This window comes from Pleuronectes platessa, chromosome 4 (genome assembly GCF_947347685.1).
Source record: "Pleuronectes platessa chromosome 4, fPlePla1.1, whole genome shotgun sequence".
NCBI lineage: Eukaryota > Metazoa > Chordata > Actinopteri > Pleuronectiformes > Pleuronectidae > Pleuronectes > Pleuronectes platessa.
This window is the reverse complement of record NC_070629.1, coordinates 9,127,611-9,154,331: the sequence shown is the minus strand read 5'-3', so window position 1 is coordinate 9,154,331 and position 26,721 is coordinate 9,127,611. Positions and strand designations below refer to the sequence as shown.

Genomic DNA, 26,721 nt, shown 5'->3' with positions numbered 1-26,721 from the left:
GAAAAATTCATCTCCAAACGTCTTTCACACTTTCTGAGTCGGGCACAAATCACTTTTATCTTGTTAAAGAAATGGAAATTTTATTACAAGGGAAAATAACACCACTTGTTTTTCATTTTCCGATTCACATCCCAAGCAGGGGATTAGACGTGAGATAGCTCTGATTACTGTGTTCACGCATAATTTGGTAGGGTTTGGTCGTCCTGTATGTTGTAGGCTCTATAACTCAGGAGCAAGTGGCATGGCTGTCCTCTCAGAATGCAACACAGCAGCGAAGCATATCAGAGGTTGTTATTGCAGGCACCCTGCTAAGTGCCCATAAATTACTTGCTAATCTCACTTCTCCAATTTCCATCTTTTTTTTCTCGGTGCAAATTATACCCTGGTGGAGACAAATCAGCAACAAGACCACACAAGGCTGCGCCTTCTGTTTTCATGTTTTCTAGACGAGAGCAGCAAAGTGTAGTTTGTGCTTCCGTCAATCTTCCAAGCAGCTCAGGAGGAGGGAAAATGAATGCTGTGGGTCCATAAACAATTGTGTATCAAAAGCAAGATCTAGTTTTCACATTTTCCTCTGCCGGCACTGTGAAGAAGATAAAGAATGTCAAGGTGACATGTGCATGCTTTTGGAGGGAGAATAAAGACAGCAATGTCCTTGCTGATTCTATCAGTGGGTGCCATTCTCTGCCTTGTTCACTGAAAGAGGAGGGAGTGGGGGAGGAAGGCCATGAGAGGGTGGGGGTGTAGGAGAATAAAAGCCAGAGAGAGCATAACATCCCTCCTAGAAACGCCAGTCTAACGCAACACTGTTATCAGCTCCCAACTGCTTTTCCTCCCTCATCGATCTGTGCTATTGGGCAATGCAAATGGATGCAGCTAGCCCTGGGTATTCTACCATCAATAGAGAGTAATTATCTTCGGCAACAACCAATATTGGATTGTTAAGCCTCAGGATAAGGTAGCCGGCAGAGCCTTCAAACAGTCACTCACCTCTGTGGGCTTGAAGGCTGATGGATGGATCAGCTGGGACGAGCTGCTAGAGGGGCTCCTGAGGCAAACTAGCAGAGTTACCAGCTCTCATCTCTCTCTGCCCTCGCAGCGCAGCCCTTTGAATCCCAGAGAAAATTCATTTTTAATGTGCCTGGCGGAGGGTGCTTTTTGTTCTACATCGCCTCGATCAATCAGGACGACTTTTCATGTCGAACAGGAACCTCCAGAAACATTTGCCACGAGGGCTTTGATGAGCACAACTTTCAAGATGGTTCAAAATGAGCTGCCTGACGAGCCCTATACATGCAATAGATGGAGAAATACCACTGCAAAGAGACTGCACATGAGCTCAAATCCATTACCAGTGGGGTAATGCATTCCTACATATATCCTATGGAGTATTTTGTCACCGTATCTTATTCAATCGCTTGTGCACCTCTAGAGCTCTTCTATCACTGTAAAGTCCTTTACTTTTAGTTGGGTCTCCCGAGAGTCATTCAAAGTGTCTGACATCCTGTGGCCTCTGTTCTCAGGAGCACTACTTGTATTCTGGAGTACGCCGGTGCTCTAAATGGATGACCTAGAAATGTTGTCCGTATTGAAAGATGGGAGTCATTGAATAAGGTGCTCATTCTCACATCGTTGGTCTATGCTACTCGAGCCCCAATAATGAATAAATCATGGATTCTGCACGGCGCTCTCCAGATAGAAATTACAATGTACAGCAGCAGAAATAAAAGCGAATAAAACATGACTGTGTTCCGTTTTCGGTGGTGACAGTCTGTGTTGCGCCGCTCCACCATCATTACTAGTAATGGTGAGGATTCAAAGTAGCGCTAGCTGAGACGCAAACTCCCACTGTAGTTTTATAACTCTAGTTAGAATAACTGCCCAGTGCTGCTGTTTAACTGAACAATAAAAGGTAGGGGTTATTTTATGAATCAAATTAGCTGAGCCTATAAATACCATATGATACAGTATGAGACCTTTAAGTTCAGTGAATGCTTAATGCTTTAATGTTCATTCCAACAAAAAATTATTATAAAAACTATAAATATAATATTGTAGCCTTATGAAATGCGTAGACTGAATCCTTGTCTCTTCTAAATCTGAATCAGCTGCTGAGCTTACTTGTATTTCAAAGACACATTGAATAGTGTTACCAGCAAAATACCTAATAATAAATAAATAAATACCTAAGATATCTTTGGTTAATAAACATATAACAGGTTTCCTCCTCGTATTGTATATTAATAGTTCCTGTCAACATCTGGTCTGGAATATTTCTGCTTACACCCCTGGCTTCTCTCTTTACATTACAGCTTTAACTCTATGTGCACCTATTTTAGGAAGGTGTTGAAGAGCAGGGTATTCTATGGCAGATGCCATTTCCACGAGGCAGATATTTTGACCAAGCCTGTAGATCCACTCAGTCAGCACAGGCTTACCTGAGATTAACTGTTCTCCTGGCTGAGGCTGGCAGCATTAGCGGCCCACCACTGAATGGACGTGAAGCCGAAAGCTGGCTGTTAAAGTGCTAAAGGACAGAGAATACAGCCAACCTTTCTCCCAGGGGGGATGTAGTGGTTAGACCCCTACCTGTCGAACTGTTTGTGGCCTCTCAAGCTTAGGAATGAATCCTACTTGAGCATCTCTCATCTCCCATCAAAGCTTTCAAAATAAAAGTTAAGGATTACTTTGAAAAATCCTCTCTCTACTGTGATTGTTGTCATACATCATAAGCTCCATGAATGGAGTCTTTCCAACGTCTCGAAAACGTTGATACGTACGAGATGAATTCTGTGTTTCAGACGAGTAGAAATACACAACAAGACTCTGTGGTTTACTGTGCAATTAGCTGGAACTGTTCACTGACCAACAACAGCTGGGTTGAGTTACTGCGCACAGCATCTCACAAGTCCTGTGCACGTTATGTTGTTTCCAGCTTTTCAAAATGTTGCAACTCTGAAGAAAACCCAAGGAATCTGAGATGTATTGTTGAATATGCTGTAGTTAACAAGAAATAACCACTTGAAGAACTGTTAAAGGCATGTTTTTTTGTTTAAATTCTTAGAATAATCATCTTTTAGGGCAAATATAACTGCAGACTGTCCTCACGAAACAAAAACAGAGAAGCCAATCCCAAATGTGTGCTCCAGATTTTCTTCACTGGGATGGAAGAGAGACAGGGGAATCTGAATTAATATGACTCTTCGGACTGATGAGGCCTTTATGGCTTAAATATCTATTCTGTCCTTCTCTAGTATCTAAGATGCCGGTTTCCCAGGATGCCCTCTCATCCGACATCTGCTTTTTTGCTCCGTATGTCATTCTGTAACGTTTCCCATGGTTTAACATCACATACAAAATAGCTGCTTTTAATAAGCTGTTATTTTCTTAGATAAACAAAAACAGGCCAATTGCTCAATTGACCAAGGTCCATATTAGTGGTGTTTAACTTTTCTGTGTAGAATTCCAAATGCTCCTGCACCTTTTACACTGACTGTGTGTGGAGCTTGGTGGGCTGATGTGGTTCTGTGTGTCTGTGTGTGTAATGCCAACTGTTTTTAAGGGAAGTCTGTAGGCTCAGGGATGACCTTTAATCACAGTCAGCGGGGAAATAATTACAAGTCTTGCATTCCTGACACAAACCCACAGAGTCGGCCATAACTCTTATTGTTGTTTCATGCCAGACAGCGCCTGACCTGCAGGCAAAATGTGTAGATGCCCAGTTTGGGGTGTATTATTTATCCATCCACAATACTGTATTTATCATTCTTTATAAAAAAAATGGGTTTGTTACACATTACTGAGCTGCCATTCTCTCAGGGGTATCCGTGGAGTATAACGCACCATGGCAGAAAGTAAACACCAATCTTCTACTTGTCTCCAAAAAACTCCAGAGGGAGACAGAGTTGTAAAGGAGCCCTTTACACTGCCTTGGCATTTTGCAAGCGTAAGCCTCTTTTAACCTGACTTCAAGTTAAGTTACGTTACGCAGGTCATAAGAGTGAAGAGTATAACCACAGGGCTAACTTTGTTGGAGACGTCAAAGCCCTATCCTCCTCCTCTTTAGCCTCAGAGAGTTCTCTTCTAAAGTACATTTTAAGAATAACATCTTCACTGTGAAAAAAGGAGCAGATGGATAGCCTCGCTTTCGGTCAGGACTGATGCCAATCCATACTCCCTAGGCTACTCCGAGTTTTAGGGAATTGTTGCAGTCTGGAAGGGTCAATATGGGGGAATCATTGAATGCATGGTTGAAGTGTATGTTACTGCCAAGTAGTTACAACCACTTCGGTGATCATCTTCATGATCAGTTTAAAAATGGATGTTCCATACAACATATTTTCTTTTATTCCTTTATATGATAATTAATTTCTGATAAAACGAGTGTGATAACAACCCTTATGGTTCTAATGCACTTATTGTAAGTCGCTTTGGATAAAAGCGTCAGCTAAATGAAATGTAATGTAATGTAATACCAGAGATTTAATACAGAAAAATGATTGACGATATGACTAACTGCTGCCTAATATGTCACTTACAATCAGAATCTGAGGTCATTTCTAAGTGTGTTTACACTGTGAATGCATAAGCATTAATATAAAAATAGGGCTATGAATATTATACAAATCTGTACAATATGACATGAATGAACGGAAATTCAGTCATGTAATCTCAAGTGATATTCAATTCAATAATTGTATGTGCAGTTCTTCTCCCAAATTCATAGTTTTAGTATACAATTACTACAATCTTAACAAATAAGTTCTAAGAGGTCCTATTCACAAAGGCTATAAAAGATTATATATAATATATTCTCTTCAACGTGTCGTTCAAATGAAATAAGACACTTTAACACAAAGGGGTTGAAATAGACGCGAAACCTTGGCTACGTTATGGGGAATAGTGTGAACAAATCAGATCAAGCCCTCGTACATTGATTGCTCTGGTCTCGTCCTGTCCTCATTTTCAACAGCTGCTGACACACACACACACCGACACCGACACACACACACACACACGCTCTCTCTCTCTCTCTCTCTCACAGACACACACAGACACACACACACACACCCTGGCTGACGCGCAGAGCAACCCAGTCTCTCTCTCTGTTGCGCACGGAGAGCAGCTCGGAGAGGAGCGGGAGCGCAGTGCGTTTTTCGGGACTTCTCGTCTTACCGACCCGGCGCCGGGATCTTGTGGATAACCGTCAGCTGATCCCCTGACGCTCGCCCCAGCAGCCGCACGGCTCTTGGATTTGTATTTCGTCGCGTTTTCTTGCGTGAGGTCGACAAATACTTTGTGGGGAATCTATTGTGGACGATCTGTCATCGGCGCTCTCTCCGTATCCGAGTTGGAATCGTACGAGCGGGGCTCCTGCTCGACAAAGACCCGCCGTGTTCTCTCCAGGAGCGCACACACCGTTTCCTGCTGAACTTTAACCAAGTGAAAGAAACTGCTTTTTCTCACTGTTTCCTGAAGCTTTCGTCGCTTTTGTCTTTCGAGAGACGAAGGAGAGAGAAAAAAAACCCTCAGTGAAGATTTATTGTTCTGGCAGGTTGAGAGTTTTTCTCCTCGTCCAACCCGTGAACAATCCTTTTTTTTACATATTGTTGTATTATTATCCAAATTGGATTTAACCGCAGTCAGGCTCGCTCTCAGATCTGTATGAACGCGTGTCTGCTCCAGCCTGGCTGATTTGGATATCCTCCGCGACCGATCGCAGCGCATTTGGACTCGGTAAGCTTTCCCTGAAATTCCACCGATGCTTTTGTTGCTTTCATTGTTCTTCTGCCGAAATATTCACTCAAGGTGTATTTGGAAAAATCCAGCGCACAGTTCCCGTCGAAGCGGGCCATTGTTACGTGTGAATAAGCGCTTCATTGTTAGGATTTTCCTCTTGTAGCGCGTCTCAGCCGGTGGCAGGCGCATTTTCCACCCGAGACGCCCCGCACGTATTGTGAGCGAAAAGGATGGAGTCATAGCGTGAATCTAATTCAAACTTCTTTTTACACATCTTTCCTTGTTAGATTCGCTTTTACTCACGTTTTCAATTGGTGCGAGAGAAAAAAAAAATCCATTATGGACTTCATGGCACACTGAAACTGATGGAAGTCAGGTTATATAAAGACAAAAAATAATACTACATGGAAAATATGACCAGTTATCCTCTGCTCTGTGACTCTTAATGTCCCATTATGATGTAAATATATATATATATTTATTTGGATTTATTTACATTTGTATCGTTTAATAAAACATCGCTAATTATCTGCATAAATAAGAAAAGTCCGATCTGGAGCTGTTCGCTATTCCCGGGTCGTGTTATTGCAGCGGGCTGTATTGTGGACGCTTTCCACGGCGCGCAGGACAGCGAGGCACGTCCCGTGTCTGACTTCCACAGCCACGGGAGGAGCTGTTTAATTAGGTTTGCTTCCCCCTCATCGCCCCCAACAATCTGAGCCATCAAGGTCAGACTGGATCACATGTCGCCTGTTAATATTACTGCGGCGCTTGTGACACCAGCGAGTCCATCAGTCAGCTCTTGGAAATCCAAAGTGCCTTATTGTTTATGAGTCCGTCCCTTAGAGAAGAACTCACTATCCCCCGTTATAATCCTATGGAGGCTTAGACGCGTGTCCCGATTGTGAGTTTACAGTGATGTGCCCTACTTTACGCTCTCCCGGGGTATTACTATAATATTTCCATAGGGACCTGCGAGTGTTGTGTTCAGTGGTGACACTGGCTTACCCGTTAATCTGTGAAATGTGTATTTTTTCTCACTCTCTCACTCTTTAATATCCCTTTAAATATTCCTACAATGGTTACAAAATAAAAAAAAAACCTGTCTAATAATAATTGAATACTAACTCTGTGGCATTTCTAATTAATTTTAGTTTACACTCACTGATTTAAGGTGGTGATACTGTTGTAAAATCTGTTTGAATAGTATAAATGTACACGGCATGTTTTTATATATTTTGTATTCTTACAATATATTGAAAAAAAGCGATCGTTCCTATAGGGTAAATTGTTGAATATATTATATTTAGGTTATAAATAGTCAAATTGAAATATGAGTTGTCGCTGAGGCACACGGAGATATAGCTTTTGTCCTAACCTGACTTGCATGCACTGTGGGCAGAAAATGTAGACGAATATATATTTTTTGAATTAATCCCATTTCTGATTGCTAAATGCTCCAAAACCCTTTTTCCCCCGATAAGACGCGCAGAAAATATGTCTGCGTGTTCATTGTTATGCCTGCCAATCACTGTCGTTCACTGTGCTGCAGGCTCCAGATAGGCTTCGTTGGAAATGTCATTTTGTTCTCATCAGGGCTGGTGCAAACCCAGCAGTGTAACCGATGCGGTCAATGATGAAGTCTCCATAAAATATTCTCAGTCCATTATCTCCTGTTATTTCCTGTTAGTTCTGCTTGTCTTTGGGTTGCAGCGAATATAACATTGTAATACCAGTCGCACCTCAACCCTGATACTTCTACCACCGACATATTAAAATATGTATCTTTCGCCGCTCCCCCAGCACCTATCTGTAATCTACTGCAGATGGGTCTCTGGAATTAGCTTGCAAAAACGTCTCTTATTCCTATCTTCAAAAGCCCATTTATCTCTAGAGGAAAACTGATAAGAGACAGGCCTGCTTGCCAAATGTGATAAGAGGGTGAAAAATCCTCCAGCTATTTGTAATGTAAGAGTTCAGGCAGATCACAGCCGGGGAAGACATGACAAACCCAGCATCATGAGACTAATGCCTTGTGCCCCCTGAAGCCTGGTTACGAGATAGAAGAAGAAATGGAGATTTATTCTGGATCCGTGCATGAACTCGGATGTGAAAAATGAGCGAAGAGACATTCAAGAAAATAGCCCAAGCGTTTTGAATGCAACACCAATGTTCTCAGTAGTGACGACAGTGTGTAAAACCTCAGAATGTTATCAGTGTGTATTGTAAACTGAAGCCTGCTAAGTTATTTTCAACGGAGTCAAGTCAAGCTCTAAATATGCAACAATCTGTGAAATCACGTTGGGGGAAAAAAAGGGGGGAAAGATGTCAGTTAACTATGTTTTTGATGCACTTAGAGTTGAAGCTGTGCTTAGGGAGGAACGTGTTCTAAAAGTAAGTAAATCCCAACTGGAACCAGTCTAAAATGTGGAGCTAATCCAAATTGGCTTATACTCTGAGACTTAAGCTGCCCTCTGCAAGAAACTCTGCTCGTATGAAAGTGGGTTTTTCTGTAGAGGTGAAAAACAACGTACCAATCATTCCGTGCATCCGTTAAGGCCCGCACCACTAGAACAGTACTCTGTGTTTTTGTGTCTCTGCTTGGTGTTTCCTTCTGATTTACTGGAAGCAGAACAGTTTCAACCCGGGTCCTTGACAATAGCCGCTCCACTGCATTAAAAAGGATATTGTTGATGTTTCCCTGGTGCTCAATCTGATATCTGTAAGTCCACCGACACAGCTTCTGCCCCAGATATTAATTTGTTCCTGCAAATAGAGTGTTCAAATTACAACAGGAACATGAACTGTATTTGTTATAATGTTTATGGCCGCTGACAAAATTCGCCGTCAGGGAAGCGAGTAGTTCTCGCATTCTTAGACTTATGGGCCACAGGAGATGTGGATTGTTCCGAGGACATGTCATTACTGTATAACAGATGACACATAGCATGTGATGTTATTCATACTTCAAGGACACTCCCCGAGCTCCACCACCTGTGGGCCCACAGTGGGAGATGGAGAATTTATGCTTGTCCCTGTGGCACTTGGATCTACATCTTAATCCTGACAAGGGACTTGCCATAAAACACTCTCTCTACACCAAAAGCAGAGGGAGACTTTACAGAGGAGGAAGCTGCCGTGGAGCGAGGCGTTTGGCAGGCTTGTCTTTTAATGCACACTGCAGAGATGTCTCTGTTTTTAACGTTTAAGTTATAAATAACGCAAAGGGCTGCACAAGGCCAGTGGCTGTAAAGGGACAGGGAGGTGTTGGCCAAACAAAATGCATTTTTTTCTCCCCATTTTATTGCATGGCAGCTCCTTCAGAGCCGGCTGTGTTATTAACTGCACTGGACAGCGGGGGATTTATGTGCAGGTCCAAATGGAAGTGACCAGTGACCTTTCCTGTGGCGTTAGCCAGTTCTCAACCTGCCAGATATTGGAGTGCCCTGACAATGAGCCGCAGCTCTTTGTCCCTCATTTCCTCCTACCTGATATCGTTTCCTAAATGTAGATATTTGCTTTTAGAGAGACCTGGGCTTTGTGTCCCAGCTCATGTTTTTTTGTCCCTTTTTTAAAATATTTTCTCTCGGCTCAAAATGTCAACTGTGTGCCGCACAAAGCAGCCAACCATGGTCTTTTGAATACCTCCAGGTGCTACTGAAGTCATAGGTCACCCAGTCACTCAGTCAGGGGGTAATATGTGTTTCATGCTCTCGGCTGAATTTGGTGAGCTGTTTGCAAGGGGCCGCTGAACAACACGGTGCCTAAGAGGTAGGAAAGTCATGTGGGTCACATCACTAGGCCACAGCGCTGTTACACACATTCTCCTGTGAGGTTGTTTTTTGTTGTTCTCGCCGTCCCACCTTACAAAGAAGTCCCTCTTCAGCTCAAACAGCTGCTAAAACCAATGCATATTTCAAAGAAGCGCTCCCTTTAATCCTCTCGGTCTTTCTACAATTAGCCATTGACAGCAGCACCAGTGCAGTCGCTGATCTAATAGAAGACGGGGAGACAAACTAGAGGCCCTTTGATTCTCAGCCACCGAGCATCTCCTCCTCTCAGCCTGCTCATTGGGACCCATCTCAAGGAGAGGTGGAGACACTCGAGTGAATTCCCCCTCTTTTGAAGCTGCCGACCTGGGTCAACCTGTAATTCTGGCAGCTGGCCAGGTCTCCGTCTTCCCCTCATCTCCCTCTCTTTCCGTCTCCCGTACCGATTTCCAAACAGTGCTTCCCCGTGAGCAAGCCATGTCTTTTGTTACCTTTATGAGGCATAATTAAATGTGCACGGCGTGGCACAGTGTTTGAGCAGGAACCCCAGGCGTGCCATTAGCCAGATGTGGCTGCTCAATCCTTAATGATAGAGGAACAGAGGCGGAGGAGACAAGCCCAGGGGTCCTTCATCACGCCATCCCGAGGTGTCGTGTGGGCCTAATTGCCCCATCGTTTTGTGCACCATGCGAGCCCCCGTGACACCTAGCTTCATGCATTCATTATGTAGTCTCCTAGTGCTACTTCAGGCGGTGGTGTTCATGTATAACTGGAGGTGGGTGGGACACTGCAGCTAGGCTTTTAGCCAGCAAGTATGATACATGAGGGGAGTTCTTAACACCTTTGTTTTGAACATCTCATGCAAGGAGTGGGGTGATGTACTGAGTAATGCAGTGCATTAACAGTTTACAGTGTCTGACTGGAGAGGGCTTCATTGTCATGTACTGCCATCATGTGAGAGAGTGAGAGGAAGGAAAGGCACATTTTTGATATTTGCAGCTGCTGTAACACATCACCAAAGTTGTACATCATTATTTGTATTCCATCTCTGTTGGATCACTAAGTGTTTCTGGCTTTCAGTAGAGGCTGTTGAGTTCTGTCACTCTGTGTGGTAGTAGTTGAGAATTGATGTACAAGTCCTTGGAAGAGGGGCCAACCAGAGGAGTTGAGAAGCCACTTTTCTAGAAAACAACCTGCTTGTCTGTCTCTGCCTGGAGGCTTTGGGAGTGCTAAGGGATCAGACTGACAAACGCTGACTGATCGGCTCACATTTACACAGCGTTTCCTTCCAGCCATGCCTGGGATCTTACTATTGAGAGTTCTCATATTTCCTCCTAAGCCCTTTCACTTGCAGTCTATTAAAGCCCGCCGTCCCACTCCACCCCGCTCCCCGTCTTTTAATCCAGCCCGTGTGTTTTCCCCCCCTTAGTAAGCAGATTTGAGTCCTGAGCTTTAATTAGATGCATCTTCTCCGGGATGCGGATGTGTCGGGTGGTCCGCGCGCAGCCTGGGGAGCGCTGGGTGGAAATGGGCCTACATACCAAACATACGGCACCCTCGCTGGAAAGCAGGCCCCTTCGTTAGTGAGGAACTGACGAGCTGCCGCTCACATTTGGGTAATTAACACCGCCACAGATTGTGGAACAGCTGTGCAATTTAGCACTGTGGCAACACCAGCGAGTCAAGAGAGACTCTGCAAACAGAGGACGGCTATGAAGTAGATTCATGGAGCACCTCACTCAGGCCTCATCCAAGCTCTCTCCGGTGGCCAAGAAAAACGCATTTCCTCGGCTACTTGGCAGATTGGCACGAGAAATTATGAAAACGACATTGTTGGAGGGGATTTTTAGATGATTATAAGTGAAGTAAAACAACAGAAATCTATGATTCATTTAATTTGGATGGTCGCAGGCTCATGCACGCTATAAAAAAAAGCACATTTCTTTTTTTAAAGGGAAACAGTTTCCACTCTTTTTTGTCAGTCAGTATATTTCAGCGCCTCTCTTAAAGTCATGGCCATGCTGAACAATTTAAATCCAGTGCGGCTCCATCTGAGTCCTATACCCATGGACAATTTACAGCAAGGTTTTGGGGCTAGTCATCAGCCTTGTCTACAGCTGTGGAGAATAGATGGGCCGTGTGTAAAAAGCCTCTGCACTTTCTCCCCATGTAATTTAAGTTGCTTTTCATCTTTCTTTTCTTGGCAGCGCATGGCTTGCCCCCACAAAACCAAATTACATGTGAGAAGTAATTAAAGCATCCTGGTCTCCTTTTTGTTTCTTTTTGATTATAGTTAATGCATACCATTCCATCCTCCGCTTTTATTCGCCTTGTTTTTTATCCCCACTGATCCACAACATCTGGTTTTGGGTTTAACCATCGGGGAGTGGTGAGAGTGTGGGGGGGAAAAATGCTCGTACACACGCAGTTTGAGCTCAAGTATTTCACTGTCGGCTTCTACCTGATTATTACTGTAAAAACACAAACATCCTGGGATATTTGGCTCAGTGTCAAGTTGTAAGCAATTTACTGTGACAGCCCAGACATAGTCGTTGAACTAAGGAAGGCAACTTGTCTGTGTGTGATTAAGGCTAGTTTGTTTTTGCGCTATATTGGATAAAGTCAGATTTCCAAATAGCAGGGCTTTTATGGCTTGAGGCAAAGCAGCAATAGGGAGTTTTATAGTTAAATGCGAGTGCTGTGGGGGTTGAGCCCTGTTGCCTCTCCTCTCCTCTCTCTAGCCTATCAAGGGTCTGTGACAGTGACATGCCCAGGGCTGTCAGCAGGCCATGTCCTGGCTCCGTGCTCCGTCAGAGAGTGAATGGAAAGAGCCCAGGGAACTTGTTAAATTTCTGCTAAGCTAGGCTATGCTGACTTTGACAAGAGACATTTCCTTCCAGTCTCCTCGGGTCCTCTGCCGCAATCATCAACCACAACTCAGTGAGTGAAAAGGGCAATGGAGACGATGCAACAATAATAATGTGAAAAATGTCTATCTGCAGTAATGCCAGGTGAAGGCAAACGGACAGGCAGCCAGCCAGCCTCTGCAATGTATTCTGGGAGGCTGGGCCAAGCCCCAGCGGGGCTGTCATTTATTTATCTATCTGCAGTGTCTTGAGAGGTGAGGAGGGAAGAGATGGCAGAAGCTTCGTTCTACCAGAGGGGGCTGACCGGCTCTTGAGGGATAGGAAATATAATTGGGCTGCTCTCACTCTTGGCTATGGCACCAATCTGACATTTCTCCCTCCCTAACCCACCCACGTTGCTTGCAGACATATCTGAAGAGAGGAGGCAGTGCTGGCCTTTCAGGCCCTGAGCAGAGACAACCCCAAACAAGACTTGTCACTTGTGCTTACAGTGGCATTTATTTGATCGGAGGAGGTTTTTCTTCCTTCCCTCCCCCCGGCCCTTTCCTCTGCATTCTGCCGCTGCCTTTCTCTTTGGCCTGAGCTGTAATTCTGGAAACCTGAATGCAGCTTGGCTGGGGCTACCCACGACTACTGCTGTGCGAGGCAAATGACTTTGCTGTGAGGGACAGGCCACCTGTTAGTGACAGGATGGGGGCTGAGCTGACAGAACAAGTGTAACTGTCAGGGAAGCAGATTGAAGTCTCTCCCAGCATGAGGAGGAGGGAGACAGAAGAGCTGTTTCCACCGGCCCGTCACCACTACATTGGCCCACACATGCCCCCTGCATTCCCCTGTTGTGACCCAGTACGCTGGAAGCCATGCTATGCTAGCAAACAAACGTCTGTCTGTATAGTAAGGGGGTGAACTACAAGGTTCCTGCCTGATTTCTGTCTGTGAGCATATCTGCATGTGTATTTCTGTGATGGAAAGCAGGGGATGTAAGGTGATTGAGCCTGTGAGCACATCTCTTTTACCTACTCTAATTACACAGAGGCTATTGATCTGTTGTGGGTTAAAGGGCACTGAACCAGAAGTTCGTGCCTCCCCACACTGGCGTCATGGACGTGGGTGATGTCCTCAGTATTCAGAGAGAGGTCACAGGGAAAGGTCTCTAATTACATATGTCTAAAAAACATTTACAGCAGTCAAATCCTTAATTGAACTGACAGAATAAGTGTAAGGGAAAGATGCTCCAAGGGCTTCTCCTCTGGATCCTGCATGATGGACAATCTGGTTTCAGCTGGCTCTAGAGTTCACCTTTTTTCATTTTGGACTGCTTACATTGGCCTCTACAGTACAACCACACACATTTTTGCCACTGACAGACGTGAAATGCAAACACACTTTTTTCTTTCTCTGCTGAATGAATAGCATGCAGTATAAAGGCCCTGGAGCCTCGGCTAACTAATCCAAGGACTCTCTCAAATGTGAGAAAAGGCTGCTTGAGCACACAAGCTTCTGCTTTGACTTCATCTGTTTGCATATATCTTATTCAAATACAGACAGGAGCCACCTGAGCCAGCCTGAGTGTTTCTGGACGTGAGGATGTTGAAATGAAGTTCAATGGAAATAGAGGTTGCCATAGAATTACCCTTGAAAAACAAGCCCAGGTTCTTAAATGACACTGCTAATTAAACCAGTTATCAGAAAGCATTGACAGTCCGCTTCTCAACATGTAAGGGTTGGCTGAGGGGTGTGACTGTAAGGTTTGTTTTATTGACAGGAAACCGACTTGTTAAGTCAATGCGGTGGTGCAGTAATGAGCTGTTTAACCTTGCCTCTTCCCATGCATTGCAAACAATAGATTTAATGCATTATGTACACATACTCCAATACTATCACTGAAGCCGTATCTGAGGTGAGGAAGACTGGCCTCTGCATGTGACTCAGCGTTCTTTTTGCTCATTTAGTCCACTCATATGCTCAGAGACTCCCAAGGAAAACAAAGCTTTTAACAAGCGCTAACATATTCATTGTTGCCATCATGAACAAGCCCAGAAAAGGGTATCAGTGCTCCAGGGAACATTCCTTGTCTGTTGTTTTTTCTTTCCACTTGAATAATTTAAGGAGTTGCATGTAAGACAAAGTAGCATTCACTTGCTTCATTATATTTTAATCCAGAGCAAATGATGCTCTGCATACACTTGGCGTGGCCGACAACTTTTAATAGTTCTCTCTGATTGCTCATAAATCTGCTGTAGCAATGCAAACACATCAAATGTATCTACATCCTGCTTTCTCCGCCATCCAGGCTTTTTCGTTCGGATGGATGCCAGATCAAATTCCTCCACAGGTGCTGTTATTGTTATCAGAGATAACAGCCAGTGGGTTTACACAGAGTTCACGGGGGCTCATGAGAGGAAACAAAGCTCACAAAATGGGCAATTATAACACATTAGGATGCTGCTAAATACTGAAAATGTAGATCCAGACTCATGTTAAGGTTTATATAACTGCTCCCCATTCAAGTAGCTTATTAACAGGCTATAACCACTGTGCGTGGCAATATAAGCCACAGATATCATCAGTCTATGCAATTCATTACTCTTTCCCACGCAGATACAGTAAGCAATGATCATTGTAATGGAAAACTGCCAGCAACATGGCCGTTGTCAAGGTCAGGTCACAGTGGGATTTGCTAGAATGAAGTTACACAGTAAGTGTGAAGTCTAAAGCCATAAGCTCTCTCACAAGGCCTCTGCAGTTGTCGTGTTGGCGTTCAACTAGCTTTAGCTGGATTTCCCTAGAGGTACGCGGTTAGCTCCTCCCTTACAGAGCAAAGCTCGCGGCATGTCTCGCTGATATGTCATCATGGTTATTTATACACTCCAACCCACCCCGCATTAAGTCACACATCTGGACCACCGCTGACAGAAGAGCTCAAGCCGTATGCCATGTCATGAAAGAGATGTAGGGGGGGGGGGGGGGGCAAGGGCTCATAGCTCAGTTCAGAGCGACACTTTGCCATAATAAAGAGACATGACATGCCTGAGTCAAAAGGATTTATGAGGTGAAACAAAGGTTTCAATGAAAATCAAAGTCAAAAAGAGCCTTTGCTGTTACTAAACAGTGGACGGCTAGAGTCCGTGTTCTGTTTTTAATTATTTTTGTAACCTCAGAAAACAAAACGCTCAACCTAGTAATATCAGAAGTAAGTAAATACTAGAAAAATACACATGTTCTCTTTTCTTCCTATAGCAATCGCTCCTGCCTCTCTTTGGTATTCAAATTAATATTATATTGTCCACAGTTCCTTAGAAACAGTGACCCCGGACATCCACCAGCACCAGTCCTCTCCCTTTATAACGGCAGTTGAGCACTAAAGGTATTTCTAAAGGTGACTGCCTGGGCATTGGATGTCCTGTCCAACCCTGCAGTGGGGCCCTGGGGAAGAGCTAGGGTTACAGCTGCCAGAAACTTGAGGCCTGATGTCTGCATCAAAAGTAAATTCCACTTAACGTGCCACATCCCTTTCCAGCATGACCTGGGGGCTTTGGGGGTCTGAGACTCCTTTATATAGCGCATACCATGTTTGTTTGTGCTAGCAGGGTGGATAGTGTGCCTGAAAGTGACAAGGGCATGTCGGTGCAAGACCAATGGGACATTTGGCAGAAAGTGCCTGTCTTCTCAGCCCCATTTCCAGTTTCCATTCCTCCACTTGCAACCTCCTGTCCTCCCTAAATCCCCCTTTCATTCCGCCGCAGGACAAGTGGCTGCGTTGACCCTGAGAGCCTGGTTGACTTTCATGGGTGCAGCTGACACATGAGCAGGATGCACAGATGAATTCCTGAATTCCCTTTGCCTCATTTCTGCTCCTGTTGTCGTTTGGGAGAGATGCTGTTACTAGAGCAGCATCAACAACTTCACACCCCCTATCACACTGATAAGTGGCGAGCTCAGCAGAGAGCCGTGCTTAAAGGTCAGGGGTCACGGGCATCTAGTGTGTGAACTGTGTAGGGTTTAGGAAGCTGTGGGATGACTGGTGCGGAGGCTGGTGTGTGGGGCCTGGATCCCCCATAGTTGTCCTAACCCAAAGTCAACCTTAAACTCCCACTGGTATTAGAACAATATTTATTTGTGTTAGAGGGTAGGTGATTCATATTACTCAAAATCACAGGCGAGCTCTGCCTTTCGCCGTGCATTTTTCCCTCTCATTAGAGGTGTCCGTGCCCAGAGGAAAAAAACCCTGTTGCCTACCACACATTTCCATGTAGTGCCAGCTCTGCCTTTTCTTCTCTTTGTCTGCTGTCTTTCTCTGCAGAAGAAACTCAGCGTGTGTGGGTTGAGGCAAGGGAAAGGGTCACCAATTTTTTATTTTTTTATCTCTGCATTATTAAAGATCCTGCCGAGTTTGTTTTTTTCCCCTCTTAGCAAATTCATCCAGGTCAAAAGCGAAGTACAATCTTAAGAGAGAGGAAGAAAGGAAGACTGTAACTTGTGTAGCCCGAGGTGGGCTATGACTCACCTAGACATTGTTCAGATGGAGATATAAAAAAAAAATGAAAAACAAGTTCAATAGGAGTTTCTATTGAGCGGTGCTTAAAGCCACCTTTCTCTTAACAAGCTGCAGTGAGAGGTGGTTTGCCTACCAAGCTTGCCTGCAGCTCTCTGCAGGGCGATTATGTCATGGCGGGCCAGTCAGAATTGTGTGTATCTATCTGTTAGAAGGCTGCTCGACTGCAGCAAAGCCTCTGACTAGGAATATTATTATTATCTCCTCCAGGATCCTCTCCACAGCAACACCAGTGCCGCATTGTGAGAGCTCTGGAGAAAGCTGTTTTTGAAATAATCCGCCTGTCTGTTATCCTGCCTCTCAGACAATAACATCCAGAAAGGCTTTTTTTTTTACTTTCCACCACCCACACTGACAATGGGGTAAAGGCTTTACAACAAAAGGATATGGGGACAGTGAGTTTCAGTGACCTGTCCTATCACACCTCCTCATAGCGGCCCTGAGGGAGCCAGGATTTGGTTGTGGCCGTTGACCAGCCAATCGGGGAGCGGTGAGTCGTGTCTTAAAGGGCTATCTGCTATCTCGGCTGCCAAGAAGCCTGGAGAGCCAGGAGAAGCCACCGGTGCTCTGATCTATATCAGGGCCACAGTGTAATGATGAACAGCCCCCCTGATTCCAGCGGGAGATTACCTGCGGCCGTTATCGCTGCTGGCACACATTTTGACATTAAAAAGGAGAAGGAGGCCACACCCCGTTCCACACTCAGCTGTGCCGAGCTGAGCCGCGCAGAGCTACTGCTATCTCCTGCTTTTGTTTTCCTGTCCCCTATTTCCTTTATCTCGCTTGTCTTCCTCCCTCTTTCTCCATTTCCCTGGTCTTAAGCTGGGCTTAATCAAAGTGCAACGGCTGTGCCACACTGACCTCAAAGAGATACTCATCCTAAAAGAGATACCACTAACCTTTCTCAGGTGCAGTCCCCCACCCCCACTACTCCAATCCCCCTAAGCCTGACGAGGGAGGAGAGCCGTGCATGCTTTTAAACCACTGAGCTCAGATCTGGTGTTGCATTAATTGAGTTAAATGGATTGCGATGGTCGAGATGATTTGTCTGTCGGCTTTTATTGCTGCAATTTAGACTGTGCCTCATTGCATTATGCCACTTAATGAGAACCCTTCGCAGCCGTTTTGTCTCCGCTGGTATTAACATGCACAGGTTCACTTCACGAGAATGTGCTAGCTCTAATTTCCTGCAATTCCTACTTGATAATCAACCGAAAGCACTTACTCTGACTCTGTCCCGGACATTTTACAGATGGGATTTCTTTCCTTTTTTTTATTAGATACTAGTTTTCATGTTCGTTCTGTTACCTTGTAATCTGTGGGGTGGAAATTGTGATTTGTGACCTCCTCCCTCCTTATAACCCCCCACCACCCGCCCACCCTATCCTTTATCCTGGGCCCTTGCAGGGAGTCGGAGTAGGTCTGGATCCTCTCCGGTGAAATATGCCTTGTCCTTTTTCCTTCATTTCTCCTTATCTGGTTAGAGCTGGCTGTGGGCCCGCTGCGGCGTTGATTTGTGACCCTCTCTGTCTGCGGCGGCAGGAGGCTTTAATGCAATGCGCGCCTCTGCCCTTCTCCCTACTGATGAAACAGGCTCCTGCATTCCCCTGATAGACTGCTAATTTGTATACTAAACTGACAGGCAGCCATGATAAGGGCTAGCAACTGCTGCACAGCAGCACAGGGAGGGGAGGTAGGAGAGGTGGTGTGGGGTGCGGTAAGCGAGACGAAGGGTGATATTTTACACAAAGCTCAAGCCCCCCTGCTCCTCTCTTGGCATTCATTTCCCTGCGTCTGTTGCTAGGGGGAGAGGGAGCAGGAGTCGTCATCCCTGGCCCACTGTCATACACACACACATGCATTATTCGTGGCTGTAAAAAGAGGATCTCAGGGCTAAACATAAAGAGGTTTGTGTGTGTTGTGTGTGTGTGTGCAAGGGGAGACCACTCTATTCTACACGGTCACTATGGAATTCATTATCATCTTAATGATGCTCCAGTCGAGGCGAGTATCTGTTGGTTGCCAGTTGCGTGGGAGGTTTCTACTCTCTTTTTCTCTTTTCCGTTCATGCTGTATATCCCATCATGCTCGCTGGGGGCTTCGCAGTCTTGCTGGCCCACACCTGTTCTGACAAGCAGGCGGTGGCAGCAGCAGCAGCAGTGGTGGGTGGGAATTGGAGGTAAAGTAGATGGTGGCTGTTCCCCACCTTGGGAATGCATGGCACTGCTGCGGCTTATAATAAACGACCGCTCGGGAGGTCATTAAGTTTCTGGAACAACGCGAGGACAAATGCGGGGAGATAATTAATTTTGTGTCTCCCGTTGCAGCCGGGGAGCTGTAGGCCCACTGTGCAAGGCTAATGCAGCGTTTATTGCTAAAGTAGCATTAGCGGACTTCTGGGGTGAAAGGGGGACATCGGTTGAGCGCCCTGAGTGGCTGCTGATGCTGTGTTTATTGAAGCACCAAGCTTCTCCCACATGAGCGGAGAAAATCAGGCCCTTGCTATAGAGTTTGCAAGATTTGTTTTTACCCACCATATGATAACCTTCTTTATGTCCTGTTCAAGATCATTGTGCGACCGTAAAAAACATTCCATTTCTTTTTTTAACACAACAACCATAACCAATAATGTAAAATCAGGTAATCACATTAAAATCATTCGAGGATTTCCTTAAGACAATGTATCAATAATTATGTAGAGAAACAATCCACATCATCTTCACCTGCCTGGAGAGAAAAAATATATTAGTAGTATGCAGATGTAGAACAGAACTAAATGCTAAATTGGAAGCAAGGACAGTGAAGCAGGAAGTTGACAGTGATAAAACACCCAAGTAGGGAAGCAGATTAACTGTGTGTGTGTGTGTGTGTGTGTGTGTGTGTGTGTGTGTGTGTGTGTGTGTGTGTGTGTGTGTGTGTGTGTGTGTGTGTGTGTGTGTGTGTGTGTGTGTGTGTGTGTGTGTGTGTGTGTGTGTGTGTGTGAGAGAAGCGTGGATCCACGGCCAGGGTTCAGCCAGGGTAATTGAGAGCCTGATCGTCCGTGCCAGGACACATGCCCTCCTGCCCGTGTCCCTTCGTCTCTTTCTCCTTCTCATATTTGTCTCTTTATCTCTGTCTCTCATGCTCCCTGACAAAGCCTCACTGTAGTGTTATCATGTCACATCAGCACAGCACAGAGTGGCCATGTATTCTTGCACAGGACCTCCAAGTGTCCTCGCCTACACCGAGACATTCGAGCCACTTGTTTGGCTGTCAAGGAAGCATGCACAGTAACATACTGTGTCCCTTTGTACTGCAGGACAACATACTTCTGCAGCGTTGTCGAGCTCATTTGTATCTGTCGTGATGGATTGTTTGTTTAATGTTTTTTTTCATACTAAGCTGTGAGTGATTTATTTAGTGTTTTTTCTATTCTCCGTTGTTGTCCTTTTTTAAGTGAAGCCAATGTGTACGATGCTGTCTCCCATTTGATTAGTTTGTGTTATGTTGGTAAAATCTGTCGCTTTGCCTCTTCAGCCTGTCAAGAGTGTGGGATGTGCCAAATGATTCACAAGTAAATTTTAAGTATAGACGATTTCGGTTTCCCTTCTTTTCATACTACAGCTGTTGCGATACCACTGCCAGTCTGTCTAAATTGTATTTCCATCAGGGAGAGGAAGGGCTTTACCTGATTTGCTACATCGGGATGGGATCGTGTTACCAAATTTGGTTTTGGTTAGTTTGCGTAAATCGAATCTATTGCTTGGTGATTTCCTGCTGTTTGTAGATTGTCTGCAGGACGTAATGCAGGACGCTCAATAGGAGGTAATCAAAGGTAGATGGGCAGCGCTCGGATCGTTTGATAAAGAGCAAGGGGATTGGTGGGTGGGGGATTGTGGGGAGAGAAATTGGTCTCTCAGCAGTCTTAACTTAATGAGGTTAACTGAATCTGGGTAATTGCTGACTTTCCTGTCTCGTTGAAATCACAGCCTTAACTGATCAATGCCTTTCATAAATTTATGCCCGAAGGTCATCCAGTTTATTATGCCGCCCTCCCTCGCTGCCTGCATCGCCCCGTCGGCCCATTGTGCAAAAAATTAGCGTGGAAGCTTTTTAACACTAAAAAAATGCAATTAGGCTTGTCTCAGATTTTCTAAATTAATTAGCTTGGTGTGTTGTTAAGTAAAAGTGATGTGGACATGGACAATTTGTTAATATTCTTTTTTTCCCCGTGCTTCTCTGCTGTGACAGCAAATGCTTTTCGCCTCGCAGTTAAATGTCTCACTTATTGCTCACAAGGGTTTCTGCCTCCCTGCTCTCCCTTTGCGGCTCTGCTATTATCTGGAGATTTATGCAGCCAATAAGTCATTGGTGTTCAGGGAAGTTGGGGACTTTTTAAAACAAACAGCGGTGTAATTTGTAATTTGGCATTCCCTAAATCTGGGAATTATGGTTCTGCATGTGGCTCTTTAGGGAGTTAGCACTCAGATGGTGGGTTTACTGGCCCAGCTCTCTCCCTGGCCGCCTTCCTTTTCTTTCTCCCCCTCGTTCCTTTTATGACTGCCGAGGAAACGGGAGGATTTCACAGCTGCTGAGAGCCGGGTCCCGGCTGGGCCCTATGACCTCCTTCTTGCTTTTTTCCCCCCTCCCTCAGCTTCACTCCCTTTTTTCTCCCTCTCTCCAGCAGTCTCTTTCCTCAGGGAGCTCTTGTGTGGCTCAGAGGAAGCTGAATCATAAAGCATGGCTAATGAATAGAATAGGGAAGGAAAGCTGAGGCCTGCTGACGGCCCTCCAGAGATGAGGCCAGGCTCCTGAAGCCCCAGGCTCAAATAGCAGACGGCCCCCACAAAGGTCAGGCTTCCTGCGGCCTGCTCCAAGGGCTGTTGGCTCCCAGGCAATGTGGCTTGAATTTCCCCCATTATTTTTTTAAATGGTTAAATTTCCCTGTTTCCTTTGGAAAACCTGGCCTTTGCTCCTCTTTTTTTCATTGTCTGTTTCTTTCTCTTTATACATATTTCCCCTCTTTCTCGTCTTTCCCGGTCTGTTTTTAGTGGCACCCAGGGTTGCCTCAACAAAGAGAGTGTGAAGAATTTGTTATACATGACCTCTGCACACCACAACCGCAGGCAGCTCAGACTGCCAGCAGCACAGCCCCGTGAAAAAATGTCAACTTGACCAGCAAAACCCAGAAAGTTCTACAAAAACAACAGCAAGCCAAATCAGGGCTCTGCTTTGACATGCCTTTTTAAGAAGTGCTTTTGTAAGCCGGCCTTGTAATTGTGGATTATGTGACTGACTCATGCAGACTTGGCAGGTGCAAAACACGGCATTAAAAGCTAAATATTGGTTGCTGATGTTCCTTGGAATACGTTCGGAATATAAAACAGATCGCTGCACACTCAAAATGGCCAGGAAAGGAATAAAGAGATCTAGGTCAACACATGGTAAACTCAGCATTTTCTGTTCTCTTTCTCAGTAACATGTTATGTCTGCGCTGCTCTCTGGATAACCACTCTGGTCATAACAGTTGTTTTAACTGTTATAGTGAGTTATGGCACGACCTAACCTGTCTCTTTTGCTTTTGTGACCCCCGTGCCACACTGAGCGAGTCCCTGAGCCAGCTCCCGTGTCCATTTGACAAGCTTCATTTCATTCTGAGCCCATATTTTTCTTCCAGGGCCTCCAGGGCCGGGATTCAAGGCTGAGGTTGTGCTGCCGCTACGCTCAGGCTTGGTACTGGAGCGTTTAATGTCGTCCAAAGCTAACAAAGAGCCTGTGTTGTAGCCTGGCGCCCTGGTTCTGGGAGACTGAGTGAGGGCAATGCACAACACTCTGTTTCCTCAATAGTCTTTCACCTCATCTACTGTAAGAGGAAACAGGAAGCATCTCAATTCAGCTGAGTGTTAGCTCTTCTCTGAATGTTCCTCTTGCCGAGATAAAAACTAAAGAGTTGTTATTGACCCTGTCCCGCATTTGCTTTGGGCATTGAACTACCTGAAACGCACTGGTTCTCTAGTCTTTCTATATATAAATCTAATAACTAACATGGCCACGTATGCTCAAGCAGAAGCCAAGGCCACTGCAGAAAACTGAAGTTCATAATGTCATTTGTATCATCAGAGTTTTATCCAGTTTACCTCTTAATACTTCACCAGCATTGACTCTCCATTCACTTTCATTTGCAGTCATGTTTTATAGTTTTATTTAGGGTAATATATAATTATTGTATTTAGTTCTTTCTCCTTGTTCCATTTGCCTTGTATGGTTTTCTTACCTGTGTTTTACATGGCCGGCTGAGAACAAAGCAAATTGTCGAGTTGTCACTATCCCTGTTTGGCTGTTGTGATTAGAGCTGAAGCGAGACATCAAGCGCAGACAGACAAACACTGTGGAGAACTGTAACACAGTGGCAGTGAAGGAGAAATTGGGAGGTCTTGGAAAGAAGAGGACGTCCTCAAAACACTTGTGAAGAACTAACAGGGGTGCCAAGGACAGCCATCTGTGTTTACAAAATCGTTTGCTTTCTCTTTCTGTCTCTGTCTCTCACTCACTCTGATTCACTGTTCATTCTTTACATATGCTCCCTTTGTGCTGCATAAAATACAAGCGCCGCAGTTAAGGACACTCAGACCCTTTGGGTGGAACATATGTTCAGCTCTTGCATCCTTTTTACACGTCTGCGCAACCCAAATGAGAGGAGTGAAAAATTGAGGCTTTAAGACAAAGAAACAAAGGCCCTACATGGGCTGATATAACACGCTGGGGGGTATTTTTATTGTTAATATTATATCCCAAGCACACCGACCGTTTGCTACTGTGTTTTACACAATGCTAGGTTTTGTGTGGATTTTACAATTTTTGGTCGTACAGTGTTTATAAATGTCCTGTGTGGCCAGTGAACGTGTATTTTTGTAAAAACGTATGGTTTGTTTTGATTTAGGCGGTGCCTGCCAGAATCTACATACCATCTAAAGCAGGGAGGAGAATACCATGCAGTGTTTAGTCTAGACTCTCTGCTATCACTTCATAGTCAGATGTCTTTCTGCCCCATGTATTTGACTCAACCTCTGTCTGTAGTCGACCAGGTTTCCTATGCTCACCGTCACATCAGCCACATCTGCCACATCTCTGTTTTTCAGCCAGGAAATGCTTTTGTTGTTGATGGATCATCTGTTTACTTCCAGTAGAGGCTGTTAATGATTTTTTTTTTTTTTTGATCAATTTGCTGAAAAATAATTATTATTTTGGAATATTACGATATTATATTCATGCAACATTTCCATGCAAAGCTTAGTATGATTTCTGAGTGGAAGCACGTATGCAGGAGCCTTTGTGCTCTAACGCCGCAGAGCCACCTCACTGACTTCCTCTGACTTTGACAGCATTTCTTATGAGGGTTTTCAGGTGGCACAACAGTGCCACCTAATGTTACTTCACCAGTAAAAAGTCAGACAGGGACCGTCAGGTACAGCGGGAGCTCCTCCTGTTGGCTCGTTGGAAGCTGTTGATTGACTCTATAATGTGTGTATGGGAGCTGGACTTGTAGCCTTTTGTCCCATTAAGTGTCATGTTCTTGTGTTAGTTTAAATAAATAGTCTTACGTTGTATTTAAAAAAATTTTAATGGGATTATCTAAAGTTATCACGTCATCAGACATCCACTAAAGACCTGTCTTCTTGTTTTTCCAGGTGTCTGATGTAGGATCAGAGAAGCTCTTTTCCCCCACCACACCCAAAGGTAAGCAGCCACCCTGTTTTCTCTTCTCCCCCTTCACTCTCTCTCCCTCTGCCTCATTCATACACATGACAACAACTGGCTTTTTCTGCGAATGAGACCAAATGTGCCTTAGCTGTAATCCTGCAGCTCCCATTCAGATTTAAATGTCAGCAGACATAAACAAGGTTTGGTGACTACATATGCATACATTTTTGCCTGCCTGCCCGAGTGGCGTTTCTTGGACGACCCCGCCAGAGGCTTAGCCCTCCTACATATTGGTTCATTAGAGGGGATTTAGAGCCTCCCTGCCACATGCTCCCAAAATGGGAACTTCCCCTCAGGCAATACAAGCTCTCTGACAGCAGGCCTGGAACATAATGGATGCCAAAGGAAAGAGAGAGAAAGAGCTTTGTCAGCCCCCCAGATAACACATACTCTGTGTGTCTGAACTCACATATACACAAATGTGGATTATAGGGTCTTTGCAATGTGACTTTACGTGATTTTTGTGCATTTGTGTGTCCAGGACTTAGTATATTCGCATGTCACCGATACCATGCAGGTGCAGAAATTCAGCAATATTCTCTAAATGCGCTGTGCTTGCTTGGTTAGAACAGGGGGAAAGGTGTCAAGCTGTTTATGCAGGGAGGGAGGGAGGGGAGGGGAGGGGAGGTGCTATCAGCCTACTAGTGACAGACAGCAGCATGCAGCCCACGTCCCCCCAGGGCAGGAACCAAGAAGGAGGGCTATTAACACAAGCAGAGGGAGAAGGAGGTGGAAGTGCAGAACAATGTAAAATATGGCGATATGAGGAGGTGTTTTTTCGAGGGGTAGGGGTCTCTGCAGGACAGATTGGATATGTAAATAAGACATTGGTGGACCACCGCTCTATTTTCGAAATGTAATGCTACATCCAAACTACTACGTTTCGTCTGAAAAAGTATTAAGCCTACCACAGATACGCCTGGCGTCAACACTATTGATATGTGTGGAAACAATGCTGATTGGGTCTTTTTGGTCACAACATAGCCTTAGCTGATTTGTCAGACTTCTATCACATGACCCCTTTACGGGAGAAAACACCCGGCACTAACCTTGGCTACCAGTGCAGAACACAACATGGGTAATCAATTACAAGCTTTGCTGATCCTGTTGTCTTTACTAACAGTTGTCAAGCGGTTAAATTCAGCTTTTTACAATGATACAACTGTTTAAATGCGTCGGAGACGAGCTATAAATAGCTCATGCATTGCTGTTTACACTGACATGCACATGCCCAGTGTACGTATGATGTCATGTGATGTGGGTTTCCAGGCATGTTAGTGTAGAGGGAGATTAGGAGTGATATGGAGCCAAAACACTTGTGTGGACAGAGATTGTTTTAGTTTGAAATCAGTCTAACAAAGGAAAATGTACTAGTGTGAATACAGCCTATGATAGCTCTTGCATCAGTGTAAATCCACCTACTGCCTTTTCACAAGTAAGAGGTTTTGTTAACCTCCATTTTATTCACCTCTCGATCAGAACATCCGCTGTGAAAGCTGCTGTAGAATCCCTCTTAACATAGAAAGGCGTTGCTTGCTTGAGTGCAGTAGCTGTGACTGCTGAGTGGAAAAGCATGGCTGACAACGAGGAGAGAAACCAGGCCTGCCGGCTGTGTGATGTAGATGGCCTGTGACCAGAGTCGGCCTCATGAAACCAGCGTTCACAATGACAATGACTTCCAGACTTGCATGGTTTAGAAAACAAGTAGACCGTGTCTGACTCCATTTATTCTCCACCGGGCTGCTGGACTACCGCTGTTGTCAGCTGTCAGAGTGTTGACTTATTTCCCCCCGCATGCCCGTACAGAACATGGCTGCATATAAACATTCACCGCCGTGGAGAGCTGATAGCCCAGGCACATGCACAGCCGCCGTCTCTAACACACATTCACTCAAACACTCCTTGCATGTCAGCTGGTGAACAAAGGCCTCTGTGGATCTTGCTAATGTGCACACAGGGCTGAGGATTAGGGCCTTGGAATTACATCCAGACAATCCAATCAGTCTCTTGTGATTATCACACAGATCAAGCAGATCCTGTTTGGGTAATG

At 45.0% G+C, this 26,721-nt stretch overlaps 1 protein-coding gene across 1 annotated transcript in view; it reads left to right on the top strand.

Moving 5' to 3' along the window:
- fbrsl1 (fibrosin-like 1) overlaps nucleotides 1-26,721 on the top strand; it is a 287,043-nt gene that overhangs the window by 225,075 nt on the left and 35,247 nt on the right. Inside the window, exon 7 of the mRNA XM_053420416.1 lies at nucleotides 24,599-24,647. Within this exon, the coding sequence (XP_053276391.1) occupies nucleotides 24,599-24,647 (49 nt within the window). The remainder of the gene's footprint in view (nucleotides 1-24,598; nucleotides 24,648-26,721) is intronic.